The sequence below is a fragment of the Lycium ferocissimum genome, chromosome 9, assembly GCF_029784015.1.
Source record: "Lycium ferocissimum isolate CSIRO_LF1 chromosome 9, AGI_CSIRO_Lferr_CH_V1, whole genome shotgun sequence".
In the NCBI taxonomy this organism is placed as follows: domain Eukaryota; kingdom Viridiplantae; phylum Streptophyta; class Magnoliopsida; order Solanales; family Solanaceae; genus Lycium; species Lycium ferocissimum.
This window is the reverse complement of record NC_081350.1, coordinates 44,221,182-44,248,926: the sequence shown is the minus strand read 5'-3', so window position 1 is coordinate 44,248,926 and position 27,745 is coordinate 44,221,182. Positions and strand designations below refer to the sequence as shown.

The following is a 27,745-nucleotide window of genomic DNA, read 5'->3' as shown; positions in this document are numbered from 1 at the left end:
ATTTTTGCGAAGTTGCTGAGATATTTGAAGTGTCGTGTGTTTTTGGATATTGAAATAAGCAAAAACGAGTTGGGTGAATTAATTTGACGGGTCGGATTCAGAGAATAATTTGATCCGGATGAAATTATAAGGGGAAATGGGTTGGGCGTCTAGGATTAGGACACGTGGCAGTCTGGTTAGATTAGGGGTAAATTTGGACCATAGTATAACGGTAAGGGCATAATTGGCCCAATAGTATAACGAAGGTGTGGATAAACTATTTCTCAAAGTTCAGGGGTAATTTTGGCCCTTTTCTGTCGAAAGAAACTGGATGCACGGGCTAGACGTGTTATAAGTTACAGACTTATCCAATTATTCTTTATGCCGGCCGGGGACCATGTGAACACTCAAACACATTATTAGAAAGTTAATACATTAAGCCATCAAATGCGCCTTAAATCTAGTTTCATTGCAATTGGACTTTTTTTTTTTTTTTTACCATAATAAGTTCATAACCATCGACTTATTTATGGAAGATTTAATATTATAATCCAATATAAAAGTTATATAATTATATGATTTCTGCTTAAAGAGGATTGATATATTGACTATAAATACAACAGGAAATGAAATGACTTTATAGAGATTTCCTGCGTTTTATTACAGATATTCTGTGTCATTTTTCTCACTTAGTACGCTTATCCAAAGATAGTTAATTGACACTCCTTTGCAGAAAAATTGCACAGTGTAAATAAGAAAAAATATTTTATGTATATACACTACTCCATGTCAAATCCTCTTGATCTTTTCTAGTGTTTAATTAGTTTTTCATATTATAAATCTTCTTAGTAAGTTTATATTCTTCACTATCTTAAATAAAAAATTATAACAACAACCACATATCCAATGTAATTCATAATTAGGGTCTGAAAAGGATAAAGTATACGCAAACTTTATTCCTACCTTGATAGACAGAGAGAAGAGAAAGCATGACAAAGACGATCTTAAATAAAAATTATGTAATTAAATATTTGTAATAAATTACAAAGCCAAATCTCTCTTTTACTCGATTTAAAACCAGTAAGACTGAAAAAAGGAAACAAAGGAAAAGCAAATCCAAAAAGTAGAGCTGTTAAAGAAAAAGTATAATTTATTTAGATTTAGAGAATAAATAAATAAATATCTCCTTTTATTACTTCTTTTCTTCTTCCCTCTTTTATTCCTAACGACTACTACAGTACTACTATACTAACAGTCTGTTTTCTTTTTCTTCTGTCTCCCTCTCTCCTTAAAGGAGCAAAATTCCTTACGGAGAAACAAAAAGCTATACAAAACTTTACAAAAAACCACAATTCTTCCTAACAAAGTTTTAAGTTCTAACCAATTCTTTGTAGAGCTCGCATTTATTTCTGTGTTTGTCTCTCTCTCTCTCTCTCTCTCCATGGGACTTCAGCATACCATATGGATCTTCTTAGTTCTTGTATATTACGAAGTTAAAGTAATTTTGTCATAAAATTATTACAAGGACTTTTGTTGTCGTTTTCTGGAATATAAAATTTCTGTATTCCATACTTTATTACATAATAATTATTAACATGATGATATTATTTGTTATATTTGGATTTTACGTTTATCAGATCATAAGATCAATCTTAATTTGTAACTGTTTTATAGAATAATTTATATTTTACTTAGGGTCGATACAGACTTTATCCCAAGCTTATAGCCAAATCCTCGTTACACATTTCTTTTTTTACAGGAAGTTTTTACGCATCAATTTTTTTCCAGCAGAGTCCAATGTCAAAGCCGAGTGGAGCAATGACAACAACAGGAGGATTTTTCTATTTATACCCAATAAATTCTTCTCATTTCTTTAATTTGAGATATTATCACTTTATTCCCATTCACAGTATCCAGCCCAAAGGTCATGGATTCGAATCTCATTCACACAAAAAAAATATCTAACAATATACATAAATAGTAGGGCGTTATGCTATATTAGTGTGCTTTAACTAGTTGGGAGTAAGTTACCATATTTTCTTAGTTTATCAAAACTACACTCATTAACAGTTATAGTAATTTCCTCTAAGCGACTTCATAAGTAAAAATGCATATAATTTTTTTTTAAAAAGGGTCAAACACGCTGGACGGTCCAAACAACCAAGAGCTCACCAAAGAGGATCAAAGGCTGCTTTGATGTACGTGGGGCAGCAACTAGAAGTAGCGAGGAACAAGACAAGGTTTCAGCATTTTTGTTTGAGTTTTAAGTTATGTGCACTCATAGATTATAAGTAAAATATGTTTATAAAAAATAATTTAATTTGATATCATTAATAGGTAGCTATAACAGGTTAAGTTATATTATTAGTGTTATTACACTCTTAGTTTATATATATTTAAAAATGCTTTCTTATTTCAATAAGGTCTTGGGCCGTTTTATTATAATCCAAGATAAATATTCTGGGATTAATTTATCTCAAATTTGGTGCAACTCTGGTTTCAATAATTATTATTTTTATATCATACTTTACTCAGGATTTAACACTCCCAAAATTATTAATTCCGAGATAAAACAACAAATTTACGCAGTTCACTGATTCAAGTGTTTTAGATTGGATTGACATACATAAGAGTTTGAAAGGGCGAGTGAATTTCCAATCTCATAATGTTCCCTTCCATTTGGTTCGTATACATGAATTAATATTATTCCATGCATGCATTATCTTCTTTATTGCAGGCCTTTCCAAAAAAAAAAAAAACTTCTGGCAACTAGTTGGCATTTGACAACGTTCATGCAAATTTGCATTCAACGACATGTTCGTTGCGTTTTTCTTTTTTAAATTCATCAAATATTCACCTACATATTTAGAAATCAATAAAATTGTTTATTGTTACAAAATATCATTACGTTAACGCACGAAAAAGTCTAATGCCTGCCGTTGAATTAAGAATCGTGCATAACTTAATTATACTTTATTTGATGGTCTTTGACATGGTATCCACTGCCTCGAATAGAATTTTAAATATAAATAGAACATTAATTCCGAGCATACAAAATTTATTTTATATGTCCTTAAAAGATTTAGCCTCTCACAAGGGGAAAAACTTACTCTCATAAACTAAGGTCCTATTTTTTAATAAAGTAAAAAATTTAAAACAAGTAAGAAAATTAACGTTCCATAAAATTCTTGGAGCGGGTGGGGATTTCAAATTAAACTTATTAGGAATAAGGAAATTGGCTTCAAATAGGTGATTCCTTATTAACTTTGTTATATGCATGTGGTCTATTTTATCAAGCATTCTTCTTAATAATAATTAGTTTCAACTATTTGATCATCAAATATTATATACGAATTTTAACCAAACAAGCTAATGTCTCTTTACTGATTTTCAATTAGTATTAGGTTAGTCTTTTATATTTTATTTCATGAACTTGAGGGGAATTTTGATTATTGTTGCATGTATATTTCTCCAAATCCTTGTTTTGAAATATCGAATGTCAACTTTTGAGAAGGCAAATAATGTTGAGTGACGCGAATATTAGAAGATATTAGATTGAGATCAAGAGGAAGTTTTGTCATAATTGAATTAGAAGGGAAAATGAAAAATCAAATTGTTAAAGACGATTATGTTATATTGTCCTTAAAAGGTTTCGGTGTACGGAAGGATAAGCAATATTTTAAGGTAGCGAAGTGGTTAGAAAAAACGTTTCGTATGCTATAGGCATGGGGAAAAAGATGAAAGGCTAAGAAAATCCATATAAAATTGACACGCGATCAAAATGTCAAATCTTTAAGCTTTCCTTTCACGGTGGATAGATTTATTAAAGAACATAACCGTGAGATGGCTTCACATTTGCTAAAATCACCGTTCTATTAAAGCCAAAAGCTAGTTATTGAAAATATGGTTAATGCTGGTATAAAACAACCTATTCTTACTGCGAGAAGAAGGGGCGATGTTTTTAGGCTGATTCAAAGAAAGATTGTTTTAATTTTATAAACCGATCTAAGGTGGAAGGCAGGGATGCTCGAAAGTGTTGTTAATGAATTTAATAATAGACAAGCGAGTGAAAGTCTCTTTTATTGCAACTTGATTCGAAGGGCTGTGGCTAACTTTTAATCTAGAATTGACTATGAGAGGTGATGTCGTTTCTTTTGATACCACGTTACAAACAAGTTTTGATTTGTGCAATTTATTGGAATAAATCATACCGGCATATATGGTTGTGCTTTTTTATGCGATGAGTCGGCGAATTTTCAAATGGTTATTCTCATTTTTAAAGTCGATAGAGGCATTGCCCGCATACTATTAATTCGAGGAATGGGAATTGCTATTAGAGAAGTGATGTAGAACTTTGGGATCCCCCGAAATTCGTTTGGGCTCACTTAATAATGATAAAGGTTTTTCTAAACTTTTCAACAAGTGTATAAATGTGATTCTATTCTTGGAGTTTGAAGAAACCTTGAGATGATACTTACGATGTATAATATAGAAGAACATAAATGGTTGAAGAATCTTTACAATATTCGACACACATGTGGTCCACTTTTAATAATGATGTCTTTAGTGCTGGATTGAAAGCCTCGTCTCGAAGTGAAAGTACTAATCATGTATTAAACGGGCTTGGTGACTTGAGCACTTATTTGCACATATTTGTCACTATTCATTAGCATGAAGACTTCAAGTAAACAAGGTAGACCTACTCTTCCCAATTTTAGCTCGGGTTTCTATCGTCTACACTCGCAAGATTTATAACTGTTTGAGAAAGAGTTTCTCAAAGGAGCGGGAGCATGTTATATTGAGGCACAAGTATATTGTGATGATCAAGTGTCCAAATATGAAGTAAGAATGCATAATTCAACCAAGAATTTTGTGGAGTTTTCCAAACTTTACATGTGACATGCACTTGCGAAGTTTGAATGTATTTTATGTGCACATTGTCTACTAGTTTTCACTTCTAATAAGGTTAGAGAAATTCAAATATATTTTGAAGAGATGGACCAAAGATGTGAGGAAAAGAATAAAAGATTTGCCAAGCAAAGTATTCTGCAATGGAAATTCGGTATCATGCGAGATTGTTTACACTAATAGTGTGATGAAGACTTGTTACAATCTTGTTTATCTTAGCAAATCTGTTTCGAGAAATTTTTCAAAGACATCTCGAAAATGCTAAGCAGATGACTATCTATACAACACTCTTTATTAACCGACTTGGTAAGAAAAATATAGAAGACAAGGTATTGGATCCTTTGTAAGAGCACCAGGGCGTTCGCAAGAGCGTATTCAAAATCATTGAGAAATCCAAAAAAGAAAAAACTAAATTCATGGGAGAACTAGTAAGTATTATGTAGGTCTTCATTTGATAATATACTTTTGTAATAATCTAATTAGTTTTGTTTGATTATAGTGAAATCTCAAAAAGTTGATGCACCGCCAATAAAAGTTTGTTTGAGAACAATGTATACACTCCTAGTCAGCAACACCGCCTATATCAGAAGTCAATTTACAAGTTAGTTTTTCTTTTATTCTTTTTCATATAAATTTCTTATCTTAAACAATTGTTCTATATTATTAATTTGTCTTTTTTAAGGATCTGCTTTTGACTTGGATTTGGATGACTCAAATGTCTCAATTTTAACCTTGTTACAAGGTGTTGAGAATACTACACAGGTACTCTCACAACGTTAGGGGTAATATAATTATGATTAATATATTTGAATATTTTTTAATTCGAATTATTTCTTATTTGTGTAGCAATCATCTGCAAGTACATGGAAATCAGGACGAAACTACAATTGAAGTGTCATATCTTCACGGAGAATGATGTGATACTATGATTTTGAGGCATTTGGGCAGGAGAAGCTAGTCCTTTAATTTTTAGATAGTAGTATACTTACACACATTCGTAAAAGATCCTTAATTTCTTTTGTTGGATGGTAAATTTTTTTTTAGAAAACTTTTGATTGGTTCGTTGGTTAAAGCAACCAATAACAACTTATATCTGCTAGTTGAACACAAATTTTTCATTACCGAAATCTTCTTTGTTATTGCAGATTTCTGATTATTATATTTAGGTAGAGTATTTGTCGTCTATCACATCCATACTCTTAAAAGCTATTTTGTGAGGAAACTAGTTGACACGCCTTAATTAGTTTTCGAAATGTTTGTATGCGGAGTGTAGCTATGGTTTTCTTGGTGGTTCATGGTTCTAATATTTGTTGAACGATATTTAGATATTGTTTTGTATAAGCGTTTTGTAGCCAAGATGTTGCAACTTGGCATCTCCTCAATAGAAACAGAGAGAGCCTTCAGGCTTTCTTAAGAATCATTTGAACAACAACAATATTTGTTTATGTATTGTGGGTGTACCATTGAAAATACATATAGTTATGACCTTTGAGATGTAGTTAATTGCTGGCACAAAAGTGTTTGATAAGTTAAAAAAAAAAAACAGTCAATTACTTATTGTTAAGAAGATAAAAGAAATAGTGTGAGAATATTTTTATATTATTAATTAAGTTTATGTGCAAAAATTTGGTTAACTAGGGTTAAGTACTAATATTTATAGTTAAATAATGTAACAAGTGTCTTTATTTATTAGTTGGGTGTATACACGAGTGCGGGATAAGTTTTTAAAAAATACGAGGTTTGAATTATTTTCTTCCAGGATAAAATAAAATTTATCTTTGTTAGAACAGCAGTATTTCAAATCCAATAACTTCGAACGCCAAGACTGCAACAAATCACACAAGACTCTATATTTTAATTAATAATTCTTTCAAAGAAGCGACGACGATAATGCTGTGCGAGAATTTACTTTCTTTTCAACTTTTTAAGTCAGTGTAGAAGTGTATTTTCTTATATAAAACCAACAAATTCTTTTCTTTAGTGCAATGTGGGACAACACCCCTTTATTTCCCATCCCTGCACAATCCACATCACTAACCCCAGCAGTACTACAACCAGCAAAGACTTCTGAGTTAAACATTTTTAGTCAAAAAAAAATATACCGCATATATATTGAGAGAATAATTTTTGATATCTCAAAAAGAACTACTAAATTCCTAACATTAGATTTGGGAAAATTGTTTGACCATTTAATGGTCTTGAAGAGCTCTCATTGTGTGGTATTATTGTCTGTTACAAAACGTTTTCTTTTACCAATTGTAAGAATATTCATTAGCCATTACTATCCTTCATTACATTTTTGCAAATACTACATTAGTTTCAGCCATTGAATAGTCTTTATGGTTTTTAATATTCTTTAATCTGGGGAAATTACCATCAGGGTATTACCCTCTACCCATTTTGTTGCCTATATAAATTATCCTTCAACTTCACTTTAAAAGGTATAAAAGATAAAGAGACAAATTCATCTATTGTTCTTTTCTTGTGCTGGATTTTGTATAAGATAAATCTTTATTAGATTAAACTATTTTATGCGATACTGTGCAAAATATCGTAAGAGACGATATATTAATTGGCAATTAAATTCTTAACATTTTCCGTAAGATTTCCAACAATATAAAGGTCAAATATTATATTTCGTACATATAAATTAAATCTTAACATTCAATATTGAGTTGTTGACCTGATTAGTCCTAATTGAACGTTTCAAGATTGGGAAGCAGGTGGCATTGGAAAAAGTATTTTTCGAGAATGTTATGTCAAACAGCTATTTTGCGTAAAATACCGTTTTTGAAATACAAAGAAAGATAAATTTAGAAAATTTGGAAGTTTCTGAAAATCAGCTATTCATGGGTAGTCTTTTTTTCAAAAAATAAAATAATCTAATTGGATGATTTATTCATTTTTAATATGAAAGGCGCGTTATAATATGTTTGGTGGTGTTTCCATCCAGCTGTTTTTCCCCATTTTACTTGAGATTGAAGGTCAATCTTCAATACTAAAATATCCTATGTAAACAAAAAAGAAAATGTAATATATACACGCTAACTAACCCTTGACTTAATTAGCCTCACACTAATCATTTACTTTACTCTGAGCTATATTTATATTCATAACTATAGGTTATTGAGTGATTATAACAACAAATAAATTTTTATCAGTCGACACCTACTTCGATGACAAATTATTTAGCACTAATAATGCGTGAAGAGTAAAAACTTACTCGCATACGATGTTTACACTAAATCAACAGATTCATTACATGTATATGTACACTCACATCATTCAATTACTTAATTATGGTTAGTTGATATGATTTGATTTGAACATTGACCGGAAAAAAAAGTACAGTATAATTACCGTGTGTGTAGTGTGACTCTCACATGGCCATGGGGATTGCCCCTAACATTGTTAAGATAGTAACTTACTCGTACTCAATATTTATATCTAATTAATTAAAAAATATGTGACATATATGTGACATTTTTTGTATACACTTATATCACTTAACAATAGCTAATTAATACATATTTTACTACACATCACGTAATCATGATTAACTAATATTATAAGCGTAAAGTCGTGCGACACTCTAAAAAAGAACTAGACAGCCATTTATATCAATCTGAAAATCTACTTACTGCTTTTATTATGAGAAAATCAGTATATGTAGTTATTGAATTCGGCTAGCAGAATCTGTATAGACTATAGTTAATGATAATTAAGGAATGATAATTGATGATTTGCTTCCTTTTCATTACAAAAACTAGTAAAAAAGATAATTAATTTGACGCGTAGAACACTAAAATAAACTAAAATAAACATTCCATTTGGAGTCTAGAAGAACGACCGTCACAAAACGAAACAGAAAAATTCCAGAAAAAAAGAAGGAACGTCAAGACAGCCGTTACTCTTAGGCCGTTTTGTTCGTGCACGAACATCTTTATAATTGCCATTCGTTTTATCGGCATTTCACTATAACGGTCTAATTTTTTCTGAAATCGATTTTTCATGTTACTTTTTTATAACAACATTTTACCTATAACAGCTGTGACATTCATTATTACAATTATACACTCTTTGTAAAATTATCTCTCTGTAATAGCCATACTCAAATAATATATAATAATATTTTGTAAGAAATATATTACGGTATGTATAAAAATAAAATGTTAAAAATTTATGGTAATCATCATTAATGTCATACAAATAGTAAATTTCAAGTACGCATACCTAAAAGGATAAAAAATATATTTCTCATAGTACTCTGATTTAGTCTTGCAAAATTTCAAAAACAATTCAAGTGTTATATTATCACTAAGAGACCAGAATTTACGAAATGACCTACAATCGTAAAATTCTTACGTCAAACTTGAAATATTTAAGTTTTCCATTAATTTTAAATGCATATTTTCCTTAGATTTTAAATCTTTATGGTATAGTACAACTAATTATGGATTTATTAGTAACTTATTAGTATTTTCAGTTTTTAATTAATGAAAGATGAAAATTAATTGAGATTTTAAAATTAACAAGTATTTTGTTTTATTTTATAATATCAAAAGTAGAGAAAAATATTTTTTTGCGTACTTTGGTTATAACAGCTAAATGAGATTTAAACATCAAATACCAATATACATACATAACAACACCTCACTATAACATAAAATTTTTGGATAAATGTTGCCATGATAGAGGGGTTTGACTATATATAAAATATAGGGAGATTAAAATACATGAATTGTGATATTGATATTAATAATGTGTTACTAATGGTAATATAATGGAGTATTAAATTACACTGAGAGAAACTGAATGCGCGGGCTAGACGTGTTATAAGTTACAGACTTATCCAATTATTCTTCTATGCCGGCCCGGCGACCATGTGGACATACAAACACATTATTTTATTAGAAAGTTAACACTTTTTGTCTTTTTCATCATTAGAAAGATAATACATTAAGCCATCAAATGCGCCTTAAATCTAGTTTGATTGCAATTGGACTATTTTTTTTTACCATAATAACCGTCGACTTACTTATGGAAGATTTAATTTATCATCCAATACAAACGTTAGATAAATTATATGATTTCTGTTTAAAGAAGATTGATATAACTGACTATAAATAAAACAGGAAATGAAATAACTTTACAGAAATTTCCTGCGTTTTATTACGGATAATGTTCTGTGTCATTTTGTCTTACTTACTACCCTTATCCAAAGATAGTTAATTGACACTCCTTTGCAGAAAAATTGCACAGTGTAAATAGCAAAAAATATTTTATGTATATACACTACTCCATGTCAAATCCTCTTGATCTTTTCTCGTGTTTAATTAGTTTTTCATATTTTAAATTTTCTTAGTAAGTTTATATTCATCACTATCTTAAATAAAAAGTTATAACAACAACCACATATCCAGTGTAATTCATAATTAGAGTCTAAAAAAGATAGAGTATACGCAAACTTTATTCTTGTCTTGATAGACAGAGAGAAGAGAAAGCATGACAAAGACGATCTTAAATAAAAAGTATGTAATTAAAATAATATTTGTAATAAATTACAAAGCCAAATCTCTCTTTTACTCGATTTAAAACCAGTAAGACTGAAAAAAAGAAACAAAGGAAAAGCAAATCCAAAAAGTAGAGCTGTTAAAGAAAAAGTATAGAGAATAAATAAATATGTCTTTTCTTCTTCCCTCTTTTATTCCTAACGACTACTACTACTATACACACTAACAGTCTGTTTTCTCTTTCTTCTGTCTCCCTCTCTCCTTAAAGGAGCAAAATTCCTTACGGAGAAACAAAAAACTATACAAAACTTTACAAAAAACCACAATTCTTCCGAACAAAGTTTTAAGTTCTAACCAATTCTTTGTAGTGTTCGCATTTATTTCTGTGTTTGTCTCTCTCTCTCTCTCTCTCTATATATATATATATATAGAAGGGTCGCCTGAAAATGTCAACTCCGACCGCCCCTTCTCCTAAAATCACCGCCAAGTAATTCTACTTCTCCGCCGCCGTCAACTCCACAAGCTCCACCTCCGGCCACCCCAACCCCACCAGCAAACGCTCCTCCTCCGGCCACCCCAACCCCACCTGCAGCAACCCCACCACCAAGAACCACCCCATCACCTCCAGCAACAAGTCCTCCACCAACAACAACTCCTACCCCACCAGCAACATCAACTCCACCACCAACATCAACAACTCCATCACCACCATCAACAACTCCATCTCCTCCTTCGCCGCCGTCAACCACCCCATCGCCGCCGTCTGGTTCTTCACCATCACCGCCGTCTAGAGGGAATTCACCGCCAACACCTTCCCGGAGCACTCCGGTGCCATCTGGTGGAGGAAGGCAATCACCACAGGAGTCAGATGGGGGAGGGTCATCATCGGGAATATCGACAGGGGTAGTTGTGGGAATTGCTATTGGTGGTGTGGTAATACTGTTAGTGTTGAGTTTGTTGTTTGTATGTTGCAAGAAGAAGAAGAAGAGGAGAAATCATCAAGATTATTATGTTCCACCACCACAAGGAGTCAAAGGTAACATCTTGTTTGTCTTTTTTTCAGCCGAATTTGGTTTTAGTTGTCTGTTACACTTTTTTTTTTTTTTTTTTGATTCATCAAATATACTACTTGTTCTGGAGCCTGGACAATTGAGTACCTTGTTTGGGTAAAATTCACAAATAGCCACTTTTCAAGTGGAGTTTCAAATTCCAGCCTGTTGAATTTGAAATTTCTATCATAATGGCTATTTTTCTTAAGATCTTGTTTTATTTTGATTTTAATTATCTCTTGCACATTTTTTTAATTCATCAAATATACTTGTTCTGGAGCCTGGACTATTCAGTACCTTTTTTGGGCAAAATGCATAAAGATTCAAGCTTTAAGGGTGTGTTTGGTATGAAGGAAAATATTTTCCATGCAAAATGTTCTATTAGACAAGTCATTTTCCTCCTTTTTAAGGAACTTGTTTTCCTAGAGAAATTCTTTTCCAAAACCAACAAAATTGGAAAGCATTTTCTGAAAAATATTTTCCTCCATACCAAACACGTCTTACGTGTCTATGGATAGCTTTTCCTGTGAATATTTACAGAGTTTTGCATTATGACAAAATTTTGTCATCCATTATGTATAATTTTAGTTCTGGTTGATCATGAACAGGAGGTTGTTGACTTTTTTTGACCATCTAGTTTAATTGTAAAAAGGCTTTGTGGGGTTTAGTATCAATATTCAGATAATTAGCTGTGATAAAAAGTGATGAGCTTGAAAATTTGTTGGACAAACTTTGAAGTTGTATGCACTTAAAACATTGTAAATTCGTTTGTTCTGATATTTTTTGACTACTATAGTGAAATGCTGTTATAGAGAACATATTATAATAAATATTACATGAAAGATCGGTCCCACTGAGAAAATGGTTGTTATAGAGAATGACTGCTATAGAGAGGTCATGTATAAGCCATTGGGTTTTTTGAGAGCCTTATGACAATTTGTCATCATGTATAAGCCATTGGGTTTTTTGAGAGCCTTATGACAATTTGTCATTGTCATCCGAAATTTGTTCAGCTCAAAGTATCAGTGGTTGTCCTTCAACTTATTGGTCAATAAATTTGTTTGTTAAACGTGATAGTATCTTTTTTCTTTGTACGTGAAAGTGAATGTCCCTTGATGTTGTCATGTTGGTGAGACCATATGCAATATTTATGACTAATGTTGATAGTGTTTGTCAGCTGACCAGTATGGTGGGCCTATGCAACATTGGCAGCAAAATGCTCCACCTCCGGCAGATCATTTAGTCACAATTCCGCCTAAACCGTTACCTCCGCCACCTTCACATGCTCCACCACGTGCACCTTCACCTCAGCCTCCATCTTACATGAACAGCAGTGGAGCATCTTCAAACTATTCCGGGTCCGAAGTTGGGCCTTCTCCGGCCATGTCCTTAGGTTTCTCCTCACAGAGCACATTCATGTACGAGGAATTGGTTCGGGCAACTGATGGCTTCTCAGATGCTAACCTTCTTGGACAAGGTGGTTTTGGATATGTGCACAAAGGAGTCCTTCCTAATGGGAAAGAGGTTGCAGTTAAACAGCTTAAGGCTGGGAGCGGACAAGGTGAACGTGAATTTCAGGCGGAAGTTGAGATTATTAGCCGAGTACATCACAAGCATCTTGTGTCTCTCGTTGGATACTGCATTACTGGTGCTCAAAGATTGCTCGTTTATGAGTTTGTTCCAAACAATACTTTGGAATTTCATTTACACGGTAAATCTAATTTACTCCCTCTCTAGTAGAAAAAGCTTCAAATCCTGGATCCGCCTCTGCCTTAAACATGCTGATCTTTCTACTAATCCAAATTCTTATACTTGGAATTTCTTAGGAAAGGGAAGGCCTCCATTGGATTGGCCAACGCGACTAAAGATTGCTCTAGGGTCTGCTAAAGGACTGGCATATCTTCATGAAGACTGTACGTTTTTTCTCTCTTTCTTATTCTTGATTTCCATGGTTAATAAATCATGTATGCGAAATGAATCGTTTTCTCTCACAGGTCAACCTAAAATCATTCATCGTGATATCAAGGCAGCTAATATACTTCTCGACTTCAATTTTGAGGCCAAGGTAACAGTCTTTTGCACGTCGATTTAAGAATATGTAGCATTTTGTTTGTGTGATTTTTGAATCATTTGCGGTGATTTTCCAATCCCTTTTATAAATAGTTTTTGCAAATTATACATTATGGATTCCATCAGAAGCTGAATTCAGTTGTACTTATCTAGTAAATACTGTATCCTCAAAGAAGCTTTTTTGTTTTCTCAGGTTGCTGATTTTGGACTTGCTAAGCTAACTTCTGATGTTAATACTCATGTCTCCACCAGAGTGATGGGAACTTTTGGGTAAGACTTGGATTCTTGTGTCATAATTAGTTACTTCCTTTTCTTAACCTTGTTAGTGATATTCCTGATTAAAAAAACAGGGCTTTTTACACATTTGGTTGCTCACCCAAAAAATATACATATAATTATGTATAAGATATGTATATAACAATTAATATACAAAAATATACATTTGCTGGCTATTATTTTGGTTTGCTGCTTCTTTTCCATTTGATCATTTAGTAGATTTGACGTGTTTCTTCGTTATTGCCTATCCTAGGTATTTGGCTCCAGAATATGCGTCTTCTGGAAAACTTACGGATAAATCAGATGTATTTTCCTTTGGTGTAATGCTTCTAGAATTGGTAACGGGACGTCGGCCTGTTGATTCCAATCAGTCATACATAGAAGATAGTTTGGTGGACTGGGTGAGTAGTAGTTATGCAGATGTGTGGGCCCTTTTTTAATTTTCCTTCCACTAGTTCTACAGTTTTGATTTTCGTTCGGTATGTTTCAGGCACGGCCATTGCTCACACAAGCTTTAGAAGATGAAAAGTTTGATGCCCTTGTTGATCGTCGGCTAGGTAATGATTATAACCATAATGAGATGGCTCGTATGGTTGCTTGTTGTGCTGCTTCTGTCCGTCATTCAGCAAAGCGTCGACCAAAAATGACTCAGGTGAAATTCCATTTTGCATTAAAGATTATTTTATTTGTAGTGAATAGACATTAAAAGTAAAACATAGAAAGCATTGATGAAGTTTCGAGTTACGATAAGCTGCAACCTTGTACAGGTGAGAAATATTGAAAATGATGTTTAGAAGTTCCACATACACTCAACTTTTTACCCTTGATATTTTGTACTAAATTAAAGCTATAAAGCACTAGTTGTGATGCTCTAGTCAAGATGTAGATTGCAAACTTAAAGACCTACTATCTGCAAGCTTCAAGGGGTCGTTTAGATGTTGGTTAGGTAGTGAATTATTCATGTATTAAAACCAGCATAACTAGTACTCCCTTTGTCCACTATACTAAAAATAGATGCCATTTTTACTCGTCCAGTTTGTTTACCATTTTAACCTTATCATTAATTACTATATAATTATTTCTAATTCATTTCCCAGCATATAATTATTAGGTGTGATATAGTAAATTACTATTTTATTTATCGTTTCTTAAGGAGTGTGCGCCAAGTCAAACATGGACAAGTTAACATGGACGGAGAGAGTACCATGATTGGTAGCATTTTAGTTGTTGGGTATAAAATTTCAGCACACCAAGTACGATGACGGGTTATCAACAATCCCACGTAACAAATACATGTACAAGTTATGAGGGGATCTATGTATTATTTATTATGCAGGGCAGGGGTGGAGCCACGTTAGCTCCATGGGGTTCATCCGAACCCCCTCGGCAAAAAATTACAGTGTATTTTTAAAGTTAAAATTATTTTATTATGTATATATAGTAGATGTTGAACCCCCTGACTTCTTCGTGTATTTACCTTTTAGAATTTTTGAACCCCTTAGATGAAAATCCTGGCTCCGCCACTGATGCAGGGTAGAAGATAGAATAACTAAACTCTGCATAACTAATCCCTGTGTTGCTAGTCTAAAAAAAAATCCCTGTATTACTTGCATAACTCTAACCAGCAACCAAACAACCACTAAGTTTATACCGTATAATTGAGCAGGTTCTTAGAGCTTTGGAAGGAGATGTCTCATTATCAGACCTTAATGAAGGGATTAAACCCGGACACAGCACAGTATATAGTTCATATACAAGTTCAGATTACGACGCACTCCAGTACAATGAAGACATGAAGAAATTCAGGAAGATGGCACTAGCGACAAGTCAAGAATATAACAGTAGTGATCAGTACAGTAATCCGACAAGTGAATATGGGCTATACCCGTCTGGATCAAGTAGCGAAGGCCAACGCACAAGGGAAATGGAAATGGGTAAGGTGAAGAAAGATAGCAGAGGATTTAGTGGAAGTAAAGGCTTCAGTGGAAATTCTTAGTGCAAAGAACTCCATTTCTGTATAATCTTTCAACCTAACACTTTAAGATGTGAAGGGTCATTTTACTTGTTCAATAGACAGGGTTTTTTTTCCAGTGTTTTTTTTTTTAAATGAGAAAAGTTCTTCATTGTATGTATAATGGCTTTTACAACAGAGGGATGAGTTATACTGTTAATTCTTTTATTCTATTTCTTAAATGGTCATTTGACAGTTGGATTTGAATCAACTGATTGGTAGATGACAAAACCAAGCAAGTTGTATGTAGTGTTTTGAGTAGTTTATTCAACTTTGAATTTTCTCTTCTTTTGAATCCAAGCTGTCAGGACAAACTGCTGACTTTTTTTTTTAACAACTGTGAATATGTCACGTTTGGAGGCATCTCTAACTGCTGAATTCTTACAAGATGCGCATATCCTACGTGCACAGCATCATTAAGACTCTTTGAAGCACATTCAATCGCATAATGTAAGGGCAGTTTGTGCACGCCTTTACGATTTCACTGAGGGTGTGTTAGGTATGAAGGAAAACATTTTTCGGAAAATGTTTTTTAATTTTCTCATGTTCGTTTGGTCAAAAATTTTGAAAAACATTTTCTTTAGGAAAACAAGTTCCTCAAAAATAGGGAAAATGACTTTCCTAATAAAAGTAGGGAAAACAAGTTCACAAGTACATTCCACCAACCATCCAACCCACCCTCAACCACCAAACCCCAACCACGCCCACCACCCCACCCCTTGCCCTCACTCCCCACCCCACCCCCTCCCAAAAATAATTTTGTTTTGGAAAAAAAAAGTTTTGAATTTTTTTTTTTTTTGGTTTTTTGCACCACTCACCTTCACCCCCACCCCCCAACTATCAAACCCCAACCACTTCCGCAACCATGCACCACCCCACCCTCCAACCACTCCTGCAACCCATACACCACTCCCCCACGCTGCACCCTACCCCCACCCTCACCCTACCCCCACACCCCATTTTTTTTTTTTTTAAAAAAATTTCTTTTGGGTTTCTACATGACCACATCCCTTCAGCCCTTCCCCCTCTCCCTCCCAACCATGCCACCACTCCACACCCTACCCCCACCCCGCACCCCACCCTCCCTAATTTTTTTTTTTTTTTCAAAAAACATTTCTTTTTCGTTTCTACACCACCACATCCCTCCCCCCTCCCCCCCCACTGAACCCACCCTCCCCCATTTGGGGTTTGGGGGGGGGGGTGGGGGGGGGGGTGGGTGGTTGTGGGGTTTGGTGTGGTATGGGTCCCCGCGAGGTGGGGGGGGGGGGATGTGGTGGTTTAGAAAATTCAGAAAAAAAAATTTAATGCTAAAAAAAAAATAAAAAATTTGGGGGTTGGGGGTGGCGGCGTGGGGGTTGGTGGTTGTGGGGGTTGGTGTGGTATGTGTCTCTGCGGGTGGGGGGGTGGAGATGTGGTGGTTTAGATGGGGGGTGGGGGTGGAGTTGTGGGGCTTTGGTAGGTATTTTCCTGAAAATATTTTCTACCAGCCAAACGAACATGAAAAAATAAGTAAGAAATTCACTTATTTTCCGCTACCTAAACGAACATGAGAAAATAAGTAGAAATTCACTTATTTTCCAAAAACACATTTTTCAGGAAAACATTTTCCTCTATACCGAACACACCCTGAATATCTGCTTCTACGTTCCATCAGCGCAAGTACCACGTAGTTCATCCATTAACGATTAGATAGATGAGAAATTACCGAAGTATTTCTTGTTATTGCTAGATTTGTACCCGAATGATTTTTATAGGCCACACCCTTGGATGCTAAAGGGTTGAATTTTATAAATTTTAAGGCAGTTCCTCTAGTACATATGCTTGTTTGTCCAGATTTTCTTCATTCATTCGATTTCTTATCCAGATTGTAAATTGGACAAGTTATTAGAAAATCTAACCTCTCATATGAAGAAAGCTTGACTAAATGTTTAGATAATGTTGATTTATGTTTTTTGGTGCATAAACAAGTACTACCATTAATTGTTTAATGGAATTAGGAAGTGGTCCTTTGTGGGGAATTCAGTGGTAACATGTTACACAAAAGAAAAGAAAAAGTTAAAAAGGGGTATCCATCAAATGGTCAAGACAACCTTTTTGCACATGCAAGAAAAACATGGGGACAAGTCACAAGAATTTGGCAGTTGCAAGTTGCTAAGATCTCACCATATTTATTGACTTTGTTAAAACTTCAGCACATGGGTTTTTCTGCCAACTGTTGTATCTTATCAGTTGGTTGTATTATTCTGGTATGTTTGTTTGGTTAATCATTTATTTGGTGTTGTTGGTAACCAAAGGGGTAGGTTTAAGGTTGAGGGTTCCAGCTTGTCCCAATAATCCCATTTTTTTATTAGATAAAAAACAATCAGCTGCGAAGCTAACCTTTTCTTTAAGAGAGTCACAAAATTAAAAAAAAGTAAATATACAAAGAATTCAAAGGCAATTCAACATATATTATATATATCTTGAAAAATAACTTTGATCTTGTATATACAGTCAGGGGCGCATCCAGCCTTATAAATGGGGGTTCAATTGAACCTCTAACTTTCGACACGGAGCATAAATTGATGTGCAAAAAATTATTATAATTGTAATATATAGTAGATATGAACCCATAACTTTAAAAATATAATGGGTTCAATACTAAAAATCTTAAGATTGTACCCATATAATTTAAATCTTGGATCCACATCTGTATACAGTGTAATTTTTCGGCGAAGAGATTCGGATGAACCCCTTGTGCCTCTAGCTCTGCCACTGGTGGTGGAGCTACTCTTGTTCAAGGGGTATTAAAATGACTCTCCTATGCTGGAAATTATACTATGTAGATAGGTAATTTTTTATTATATTTATTTATGTATATCTACTGTATGTTGAATCCCCTTGGTTTCTTCATGTGGTTATATCTTTATATTTTGACTTAGTAAAAATTCTAACTCCGTAGTGTGATCAACTATATAAGACGAATTTCCAATTTAAAACACAATGCAAATAGATATTTTCCTGCGAAGCAGTAATGCAATTTGAACATAAAAACCCCATCTATTTTTAAGACTCAAAGGTGTGCTTAGCGGTTAATGAAGTGGATAAAAATTATGAGAGACTAGAGTTCAAATTCTAACATAGACAAAGAAATGTTAACTTTTTTGATATGTCTAAACATTAGTGGTAGAGTTTTAGTACCAATGTTGGTGGAAGGTAATAGATGTCTGATGAAGTAATTGGCAAAGCACATACTGATCCAAACACCACTTTCAGAAGGAAAAAGAAACAGAACCAACCATTTTCAGACTCCACTTCAGTGTCAAAACAACATTGTGCACTATAGGCCTATTTGTGGAGAACTTTTGGGCCGAATATGAAGAGTAGGAGACTGATGGACCATGCTAAGGCCCATGAATAACTAGGAAGCAATGATTAAGCTGAAGGTGGTGAGGAAAATTATAGCCCAATATCTTTGGGTGATCTAGTTTATAAAATAGCCAGCAAATGTATATATTTTGTACATTTATACATAAATATCCATATACTATACATATCCATATTATACTATACATATAATATACATATACTGTACATATAATATACATATCAATGTATATACTTTGTATATTTGGACCACTGCAGGTAATGAAGTTTGGCCGATAGAACGATGGAACATTTACGTAAGAAGCCCAAGATGGTGAACCATTGGCCCGTGCCTGGTGATTTGATCTGATGGGCCTCTGCCACTACTGGGTGCCAAAATTAGAGTAGAAAATGAGAACCGAGAGACAAGGAAGTTGGACTAGTAACTGATGACTTATTAGTGCATGAAAGTTGAATCATACTGTATTTTGTACACAAAAAGTGTAAAGATTTTTTACAACTAAAGGTTCGTTAAAAGTCAATTACAATTAAGTGGACATAACAAGATAATATGTTAACCTAAAAAAGATGATAGTCCACTTGCCACAAACATATACATGCCTATACAAAATTTTCAATTGATTTTATAGAGACAAGGAAGTTCTATTAGTAGTTGAATTTTAAGTGTGGTTTGATTGCATCTCGTGAATTGTGCCAAACGTATGTGAAGATATTGACTACCTAAGAGAGAATTTAGATGCAATTGCTTTTCTTTTATGAGGACAAATTAAAATAGGTAGAGTAACTTTCTAGATATTTTTTCAAAAACTTTAGCATATGAGATTTGTTGGGATGAATATTTTGATATATGAATTGTACGTGAAGCTGGTGACTCTTTTGATTTGCTAATGCATAAGTAAAGAAGTGTACCGTTTCAATGGTAAAAAAGTTTGAAGTGCATGAAAATTGACCCGATTTTACACCTTGATAGTATAAACTTCACTTACATTGTATTATTAAAAGTCAATTTACAGCTAAGGGATCATGACAAGATGATTGTTAACATGAAAAGATGATAAAGCCACCAGCTCCCTAATTTGTTTAGAACATCTTCAGATCCTATTTGTTTCCTTTCATGGAAGTTGATTTTCTCTTAAAAAAAAAAAACACAAGAAAAGAAAAAGCGGAATACAGGGATAACCTCATAAATTTGCTAGTAAATTTTATTTAATCACTAAATCTATTTCAATTGATCACCTGAACACAAAATAAAGTGTTTCTTAGATATTAATTCAAATTTAAGGAAAAAGAATTGCACTATTATCAAGCGTTTTTTACGTAAATAAGTTACTATTTAAAATATGTCGCCTCCTTTAATCATATACATCGCAACATCAGCCTCAATTGGAACATGTTTGATATTTTATGACTTATTGGAACTAATTGTATAAATAAAAGAGGTGACATATCTTAAACGATAATTAACTTATCTACGTAATAGGCGCTAGAAAATATCTACAGAAACGTTTTCAAAATTTGAATAAAAAATATTTAACAGGAATATTTTATTATGTGTTCAACTAGTCAATAAGTTATAGTTGGGATTATTAATAAAATTTTAATAACAAATTTAAAGGATTACATGTATTCTGCCATAAGAAAAATATTGGGAAAATGAGTGAGAGGAGAGGATAACCCCAAATGGAGAAAATAATGATATTAACTACCAATTCAATTTCAACACATATTGGAGGGGAAACTCTTGTAACTGTTTTAGCTAAAAAAAGAAAAATTCAATGACAACTCTTCAGCTCCTTCCTCAGTTCCCTTCCCTTCAAAACCCTAACTTTACCATTATCCACTCTTCAACACCCTCAAGATTTCCAACTTGCAAATTCAACCCCCAAAAGATTCAAACTTTCAATCACTATACATATAACAAACCTCAAAATCAATGCTTTATATGTAAAGGGGTTAAAGATGAGACAAAAAAGACAGTTTTGGACCAAGAAGGAGGTGGAGGTGATGGTGGTGGAGATGGTGGTGGTGGTGGAGATGATGAACAATTGGAGGGGCAAAATGGGGTTTTGCCAGAATGGTTGAATTTTAGTTCAGATGATGCTAAAACTGTTATTGCAGCAGTGGTTATATCACTTGCATTTAGGTCATTTGTAGCTGAGCCAAGGTTTATACCTTCTTTGTCTATGTATCCTACATTTGATGTTGGTGATAGAATTGTAGCTGAAAAGGTAATTCTTTTGCCTGATGTTGTTAGAAATATAATTTTGAATATTTCAAGTTCATGCACTTTGATGTTATGTATGTCGCTTTTAGGATATCTATGTGATTAGATGCATAGAATTTAAATGTTATTAGGTGCATTTGTGTTTATGAGATGACCAAGTTCATAGTGAAAGTGTGAAAGCATTTAGTAGTTTAATATCTAGAATTATCCTTTAGCACCTATATATACCCTCTTTGTAATGTTATTATGTAAGAGTGGAGTTCTTTATAATGATATGAAATGAGCATAATGTCTCTCTCCCTCTTCCATCCTCTTTGTATCCTGTGATATTATCAAGGGCCCGCCTTATATTTCCAACAAATGTGAGTTGAACTTAAATGAAGTAGTGAGGATTTATATAGCGGGCCCGACTTGTTTGAGACTGACGCGTAGTTGTTGTTGTTAATGTAGTTGAACTGGGCTTTTTACACATTTGACCGCTCGGCCAAAAATAATTACAACCGCTAGCCAACCAGTGGCGGATCCAAGATTTTCACTCAAGTGGTCCGAAAAAAAATAACAAAAGCTAAACATAAGAAATAATGTTGTCCCTCAGACGCTGGAGAGAATTTTGAACACCCTAGACCCCTTGAGCTACTGCTAACCTTTTGGATTTGTTTAGGGTATTCAAAACTTGTACATGTACACAAACACAGATTATCTAGCCCATATATACAAGTGTAATTTTTTGCCGAGTGTGTTCGGATAAAATTACACATTAATTCTGTATAAAATATGTATATTGCAATTAATATGCATTTGTTGGCTATTATTTTGGTGGGTGGCTATACAATGTAGAAATTCAGTGTAAAAACAGTCTAGCTGTGATGAATCATCAAAACTAATAGAGATGATCCATATAAGCTGACCCTGGTTATTTTGGGATTGAGAAGCAAAATGGGGTTTTGCTAGAACGGTCAAATTTTAGTTCAGATGATGCTAAAACTGTTTTTGCAGCAGTGGTTATATCACTTGCATTTAGGTCATTTGTTGCTGAGCCAAGGTTTATACCTTCTTTGTGTATGTATCCTACATTTGATGTTGGAGATAGAATTGTAGCTGAAAAAGTAAGTTTATTTTTTTTTGACTATATGTTTGTGAGTTTATTCCTCTGGTTGTTGATAAAAATGAACTTTGCTGAGTGTAGTTGGTCTCGAGTCTTGATAAAGGTGGAGTTTTAAGGTAGGTTGAATACCAGTGTAAAAGTAGTTTAACTATGACAAATCCTATATTGCTCGGATTCTTTGAAAATGTTGCAAGGTGTGTGTTGGATCTTCCAAAAGTAGGCATATTTGGAGGAACCGCTGTCTGGGCGCAACATTTTTGAGAGTCCCGAAGCGAGGCTCAAAACATGTTGAATGAATGGGCTGAGTGTCGTATCAAGGCTCTAAGACATACTTTCCTTGAAATGTAGTCTCTGGAAGAGGACACAATGTTGATATTTCACTTTATCGTGATGTTTTTACAATTTCTTTGTCCATATATTTGTTATTCATGATTTAACTTGGATAAACATCTATATTTGTATTTTGCATCATGTTTTTTTCACTAAAGCCCACACTTTATTTGGGAGGTCCCCAAGCCTTAGAGCTTTTTTGCGCTTATTTTTTTGATAAAGTGGAGGAACCGCTACTGGGTGCGTCAACATTTTTGAGAGTCCGAGCGGCATAGGATGAATCAACAAAATGAATAGAGGTGATTCATATAAGCTGACTCCGACTAGTTTGGAATTGAGGCACAATGTTGATAAAGTTGGACACTTTTTTGCTGAATGTTTCCTTCTGATTTAACTAATAACATCTGATGTATTTAGTAGCATGTTTGGCACTTTTGGAGAAAATATATTTTTTTAGAAACTGGCCACGCTTTTAGGAGAAAATAAGTGATTTTAGGGAGTAGCAAACCTTTTCCCAAAAAAAAAAAAAAAACACTTTGGAGAAAATATACTAAGAAACAGTTTAAAAAAGCTTGACCAAACAACCAATTGCTTCTCAAAAGTTCTTTTCGAATTAATTAGCCAAACAAAAAGTGCTTCTCACCAGAAGTAGTTTTTCGAGAAACACTTTTCAAAATGAACTGGTTTTAGAAGCTTGGCCAAACATGCTAAGTTTCCAACATTTGATGTTGGGGCAAATCGAATAGTGGGGGAATCAAATGTTGGATGCAATTGAAATGTAGAGGACAACATTTTTGTGGAATTTATGCTTCTTGGTCCCTCCTAGACCTAATGTTGAATTTGAAATGAAAATGTTAGTATCAGAAGTATAGATTATGTTGCTCAGACTCTCCAAAAATGTTGCCGCACCATGTCGGACCCTCCAATACTCTACTTTTGGAGGATCGGACATGCACCCGTTAGGATTTTTTGAAGCGTCTGAGCAACATAGAGTATAGACGTTGAAACATGGAATAGTTTGACTCTTAAATATGATTTTAGGATTGTAGAACTTACAGTGATTAGTGATTGCTTTGCTATTATTATCAGTTGTAAATGCATCAAATTGCCCTTGATGTTAGAGATAGAATTGTAGCTGAAAAGATAATTTGTTTTATCTTTGACTATATGTTTTGTAGTTCTTATTCCTCCGGTTGTTGATGAAATTGAACTTCGCAAACATTATTGGTATCGAGTCTTGATATAGGAGGAGGATTAAGGTAGGTTGAATGCCAGTCTAAAAATAGTCTAACTATGATGAATCATTAAAATGAATAGAGATGATTCGTATAAGCTGACCCCGGCTAGTTTGGGATTGAGATGGAATTGATATATAAGGAAGATAGTGATAAAGTTGGATCCTTCTGATTTAATTAACGACAGTTGTTGTAGTTAAGTTTTCAACATTCGATGTCGGAGACAAATTGAAATGCAGGGAAATCAAATATTGGGACGAATAATGCTTCTTTTATTGCTTTCTCCTGAGAGGCTAAATGTTGAATTTGAAATAGAAATGTCAGCATCAAGAAGTATAGTCATTGTAACACGGAGTAGTTTGACTTTGTATTTGGTTTTAGGAGTGAAGAAGTTGTAGTAATTAGCGGTGAGTTGCTATTGTATCAGTTGTAAATGCATCAAAGTACCTTTTACTAGGTGTCAGAGAATTACCTGCAAATTGCATCTATATCATTCTTGCAAAATAGTGTTTTTTGTTAATGCTGTTGTGTACCTGTGTTGCAATCATCAAGAGACAATTAGCTGAGGCTATGAACTGGGAACACATGTTTAACCTTCCTAAAGAATCTTATTGAACTAAAGTTAAGCTTCCTAAGAATTGGTTCTTTCCATCTTATTTCTCACCTGATGTCCTTCTATGTGTGTAATTATTAATATGCCGAATCGATTATTTCAAAGTCATTTTTGTTTGTAACATATGATGATCTTATGCAGGTCAGTTACTATTTTAGAAAGCCATGTCCGAATGACATAGTAATATTCAAAGCTCCTCCAGTTCTTCAGGAAGTAGGATACACAGATGATGATGTCTTTATTAAGAGGATTATTGCAAAGGAAGGTGATATTGTCGAGGTGAGTTCACTACATAATACAAGCAGTACTACTATTTTTTAATCGGAAAAGGCTCAAATATGCCATCGAACTATCAGAAAAGGCTCATTCATGCCACTCGTTAATAGTTGGGCTCAAAATTTTTTAAAAACACATAAAACTATTAATGAGTGGCATGAATGAGCCTTTTCTGATAGTTTGATGGCATATTTGAGCCTTTCCATTTTTTAATTGCTATGAACTTGAACTGCTGAGTTGTCACTGATCAGTTGGTATTTCATAGCCAACACTATTTTCTGTTATGTTGACTCCGCCACCCTCTACCCTTAAATGGCTATATAAGCAATGAAATGGTTGATAGGATGCCTGGGTGACAATACCCTCATATTTCATTTCTGCTATGGTCTCTCAACAATAAGAGTTAATAACACGTTCGGATAAACTTCCAAAATCTGTTTATTTTAAAAAGTGCTTCTCGGAAAAGTACTTTTGGAGGGTCGCAGTTTGTGTTTGGCCAATCAAATTGGAAAACACTTTTGCGAATATTAGAGCAGTAATTTGTGCTCGGACAAGCTTTAAAAACAGCTTATGTTACTATTCAGAACCACATTTTTTTTTTTCCTAAAAGCTTGGCCAAACGCCTGACCTCTCTATAATAAGTACTTGAACTAATTCCTGTGTACGTTGTCAAATAGCATGCTTCCTAGTCTCTGCTCTTGAGGAGAATTCCTAGTGAATTTGTTTACAACATTGATGTTCAAATTTGAGATGCTTGAAATATTTGATTCCACTGACGAGCTAGTCCTCAGCAAGATATTGGGCATCTAATTAGTCCCTTCCATTTTAATCACAAAGCCGAAGCCTCTCTTTTTCTTTCTGGCCAACCTCAGATGCTGTCGACTTCATTGAAATGGAAAAATTTATTTAATATTTTAAAAGAGAAATTATATACAATCCTCTTTGAGACTTTCCAATATTACATCCGAAAGATAACTCGAAAGTTCGACCTACTTTCCCATTTAATTATTTTACGTTGTCACTTTCTTCTGACTAATTTCTTCAAATAAAAAAAGAGCTTCAATTTGATATAGAGTAAAAGATTTACTAGTTAGGAAGTTTATCCTGCTTCTTGCTTCGTAAAAGATTTACTAGTTAGGAACTCGTAGCAGTGTTCTAGTTAGATCCTATTAAAAAAAAAGAAAAAAGAAAAAAAAAAGGAAGGTTGGAGAATTTTGCCTTCTTATTTTCCTTTCATATACTATAGAGAGACCCCTCTCATCCTTTTCGTGATGAATCTCCAACATGCACACACTCCAGTCGTTGCTATATTTCGTTTTTTTCTTTCTTTTTTTTTGGTGGGGTTGTTGTATTACCAGATATATGTCCAAATTGCCAGGAATAGTAAAAGGAAATAATTTTGGTGATTCTTGGTAGTGCAGGTTCATGAAGGAAAGCTGATCGTAAATGGGGTTGTAAGAAGTGAAGATTTTATAAATGAGGCACCCAAATACGAAATGACACCAGTGGTATGTTCCATTTTTACTGATTCACCTAACTCATCAATCAGCTTCCCTCCAATTCTTTTCCTTACGAAGTTTTGAATATACAAAAGTATTGGCTCATCCATATTTGACTGATACTAGAAGCCAAAAACCAGCATAGTCGTGGCCGAGTCTGTTGTTTAATTCCATTATGGTGTGTTTGGTATGAAGGAAAATGTTTTCCCCGAAAATAAGTGGGTTTCACTTTTTTTTTTTCTGTGTTTGGTACGTAAGCAGAAATTATCATCCCAAAGACCTTTGTATATAATCTAGGTAGTCATTATGGAGGTGGGGTTGAGGGCAAGGGGTGGTTTTGGGGGCGGGGGGTATGGGAGGTGGGGGATTGGAGGGTGAGGAGACAATTAGTATGAAATGCTACTTGTGGAACTTGTTTTCCTTAGTTCCATTAGGAAAGTCATCTTCCTCATTTTTAATGAACTTGTTTTCCTAGAGAATGTTCTCCAAATTTTTTGACTAACCGAACTCCGAACATGAGAAAATTGGAAAATATTTTCTGGAAAATTCCTCCATATGAAACACACCCTTCGTGTAAGAATAATGCATACTGTTCTTACATCTTTTTATGTCGTACTGCAGCGTGTACCTGAGAATTCGGTATTTGTTATGGGCGATAATCGGAATAACAGCTACGATTCGCATGTGTGGTGAGTTTTCTGGTCTCTAAAAAGCTTAAGCATCTCCTAACCTGCTAATTCGTTAAATGTGCTCACCTTAAGTCTGATTTTTTTCCTAAAACAGGGGAACCCTTCCTGCGAAGAACATAATAGGCAGGTCCATATTTCGGTATTGGCCTCCAAAAAGAATTGGCGGGACAGTTCTTCCTGAAAGTTGTGCTGTCGACAAGCAGCAAGAGAGTAGTTTAACGCCTCAATAACTTATTTCGCCTGAAAAATTGAAGTCGCGGTTTCTCCTTTCTTCTTTTTGGAATTGATGAAAATGTTGAAGTAATGATCTATTCAATATTTGGCACTGCAATTATTTTTGCATTGTACCATAATTGGAAACAACATCACTATCCCACAAAGGTAGGGTCGGCGTACATGCCACCCTCTGCATACCCCACTTGTGGGATCACACTGGGTTCGTTGTTGTTGTTGTAGCTGTACCATAATATGTCTAGTTTGAGGTAGGATGTAATGTATATTAACAGGCATTTGGCTTAGTGCTCTTTTCCAAATAATATCTCTTCCCTATTCTTCAATTGTATCAAAGATTCTCCCCTTGCAATGACAGGGCTGCCTTAACA

The 27,745-nt window shown here is 34.0% G+C and overlaps 1 protein-coding gene and 1 pseudogene across 1 annotated transcript; both read left to right on the top strand.

Moving 5' to 3' along the window:
* Positions 1 to 10,599: 10,599 nt before the first annotated feature.
* On the top strand, positions 10,600 to 16,013 carry LOC132031012 (proline-rich receptor-like protein kinase PERK1; annotated as a pseudogene).
* Positions 16,014 to 20,884: 4,871 nt separating this feature from the next.
* Positions 20,885 to 27,745, top strand: LOC132031011 (chloroplast processing peptidase-like). The gene is made up of 5 exons (XM_059420844.1): positions 20,885 to 21,400; positions 24,821 to 24,958; positions 26,377 to 26,463; positions 27,076 to 27,143; positions 27,238 to 27,745. Exons 1-5 carry the CDS (start codon positions 20,948 to 20,950, stop codon positions 27,371 to 27,373), a joined length of 882 nt encoding a protein of 293 aa, XP_059276827.1. The 5' UTR covers positions 20,885 to 20,947; the 3' UTR covers positions 27,374 to 27,745.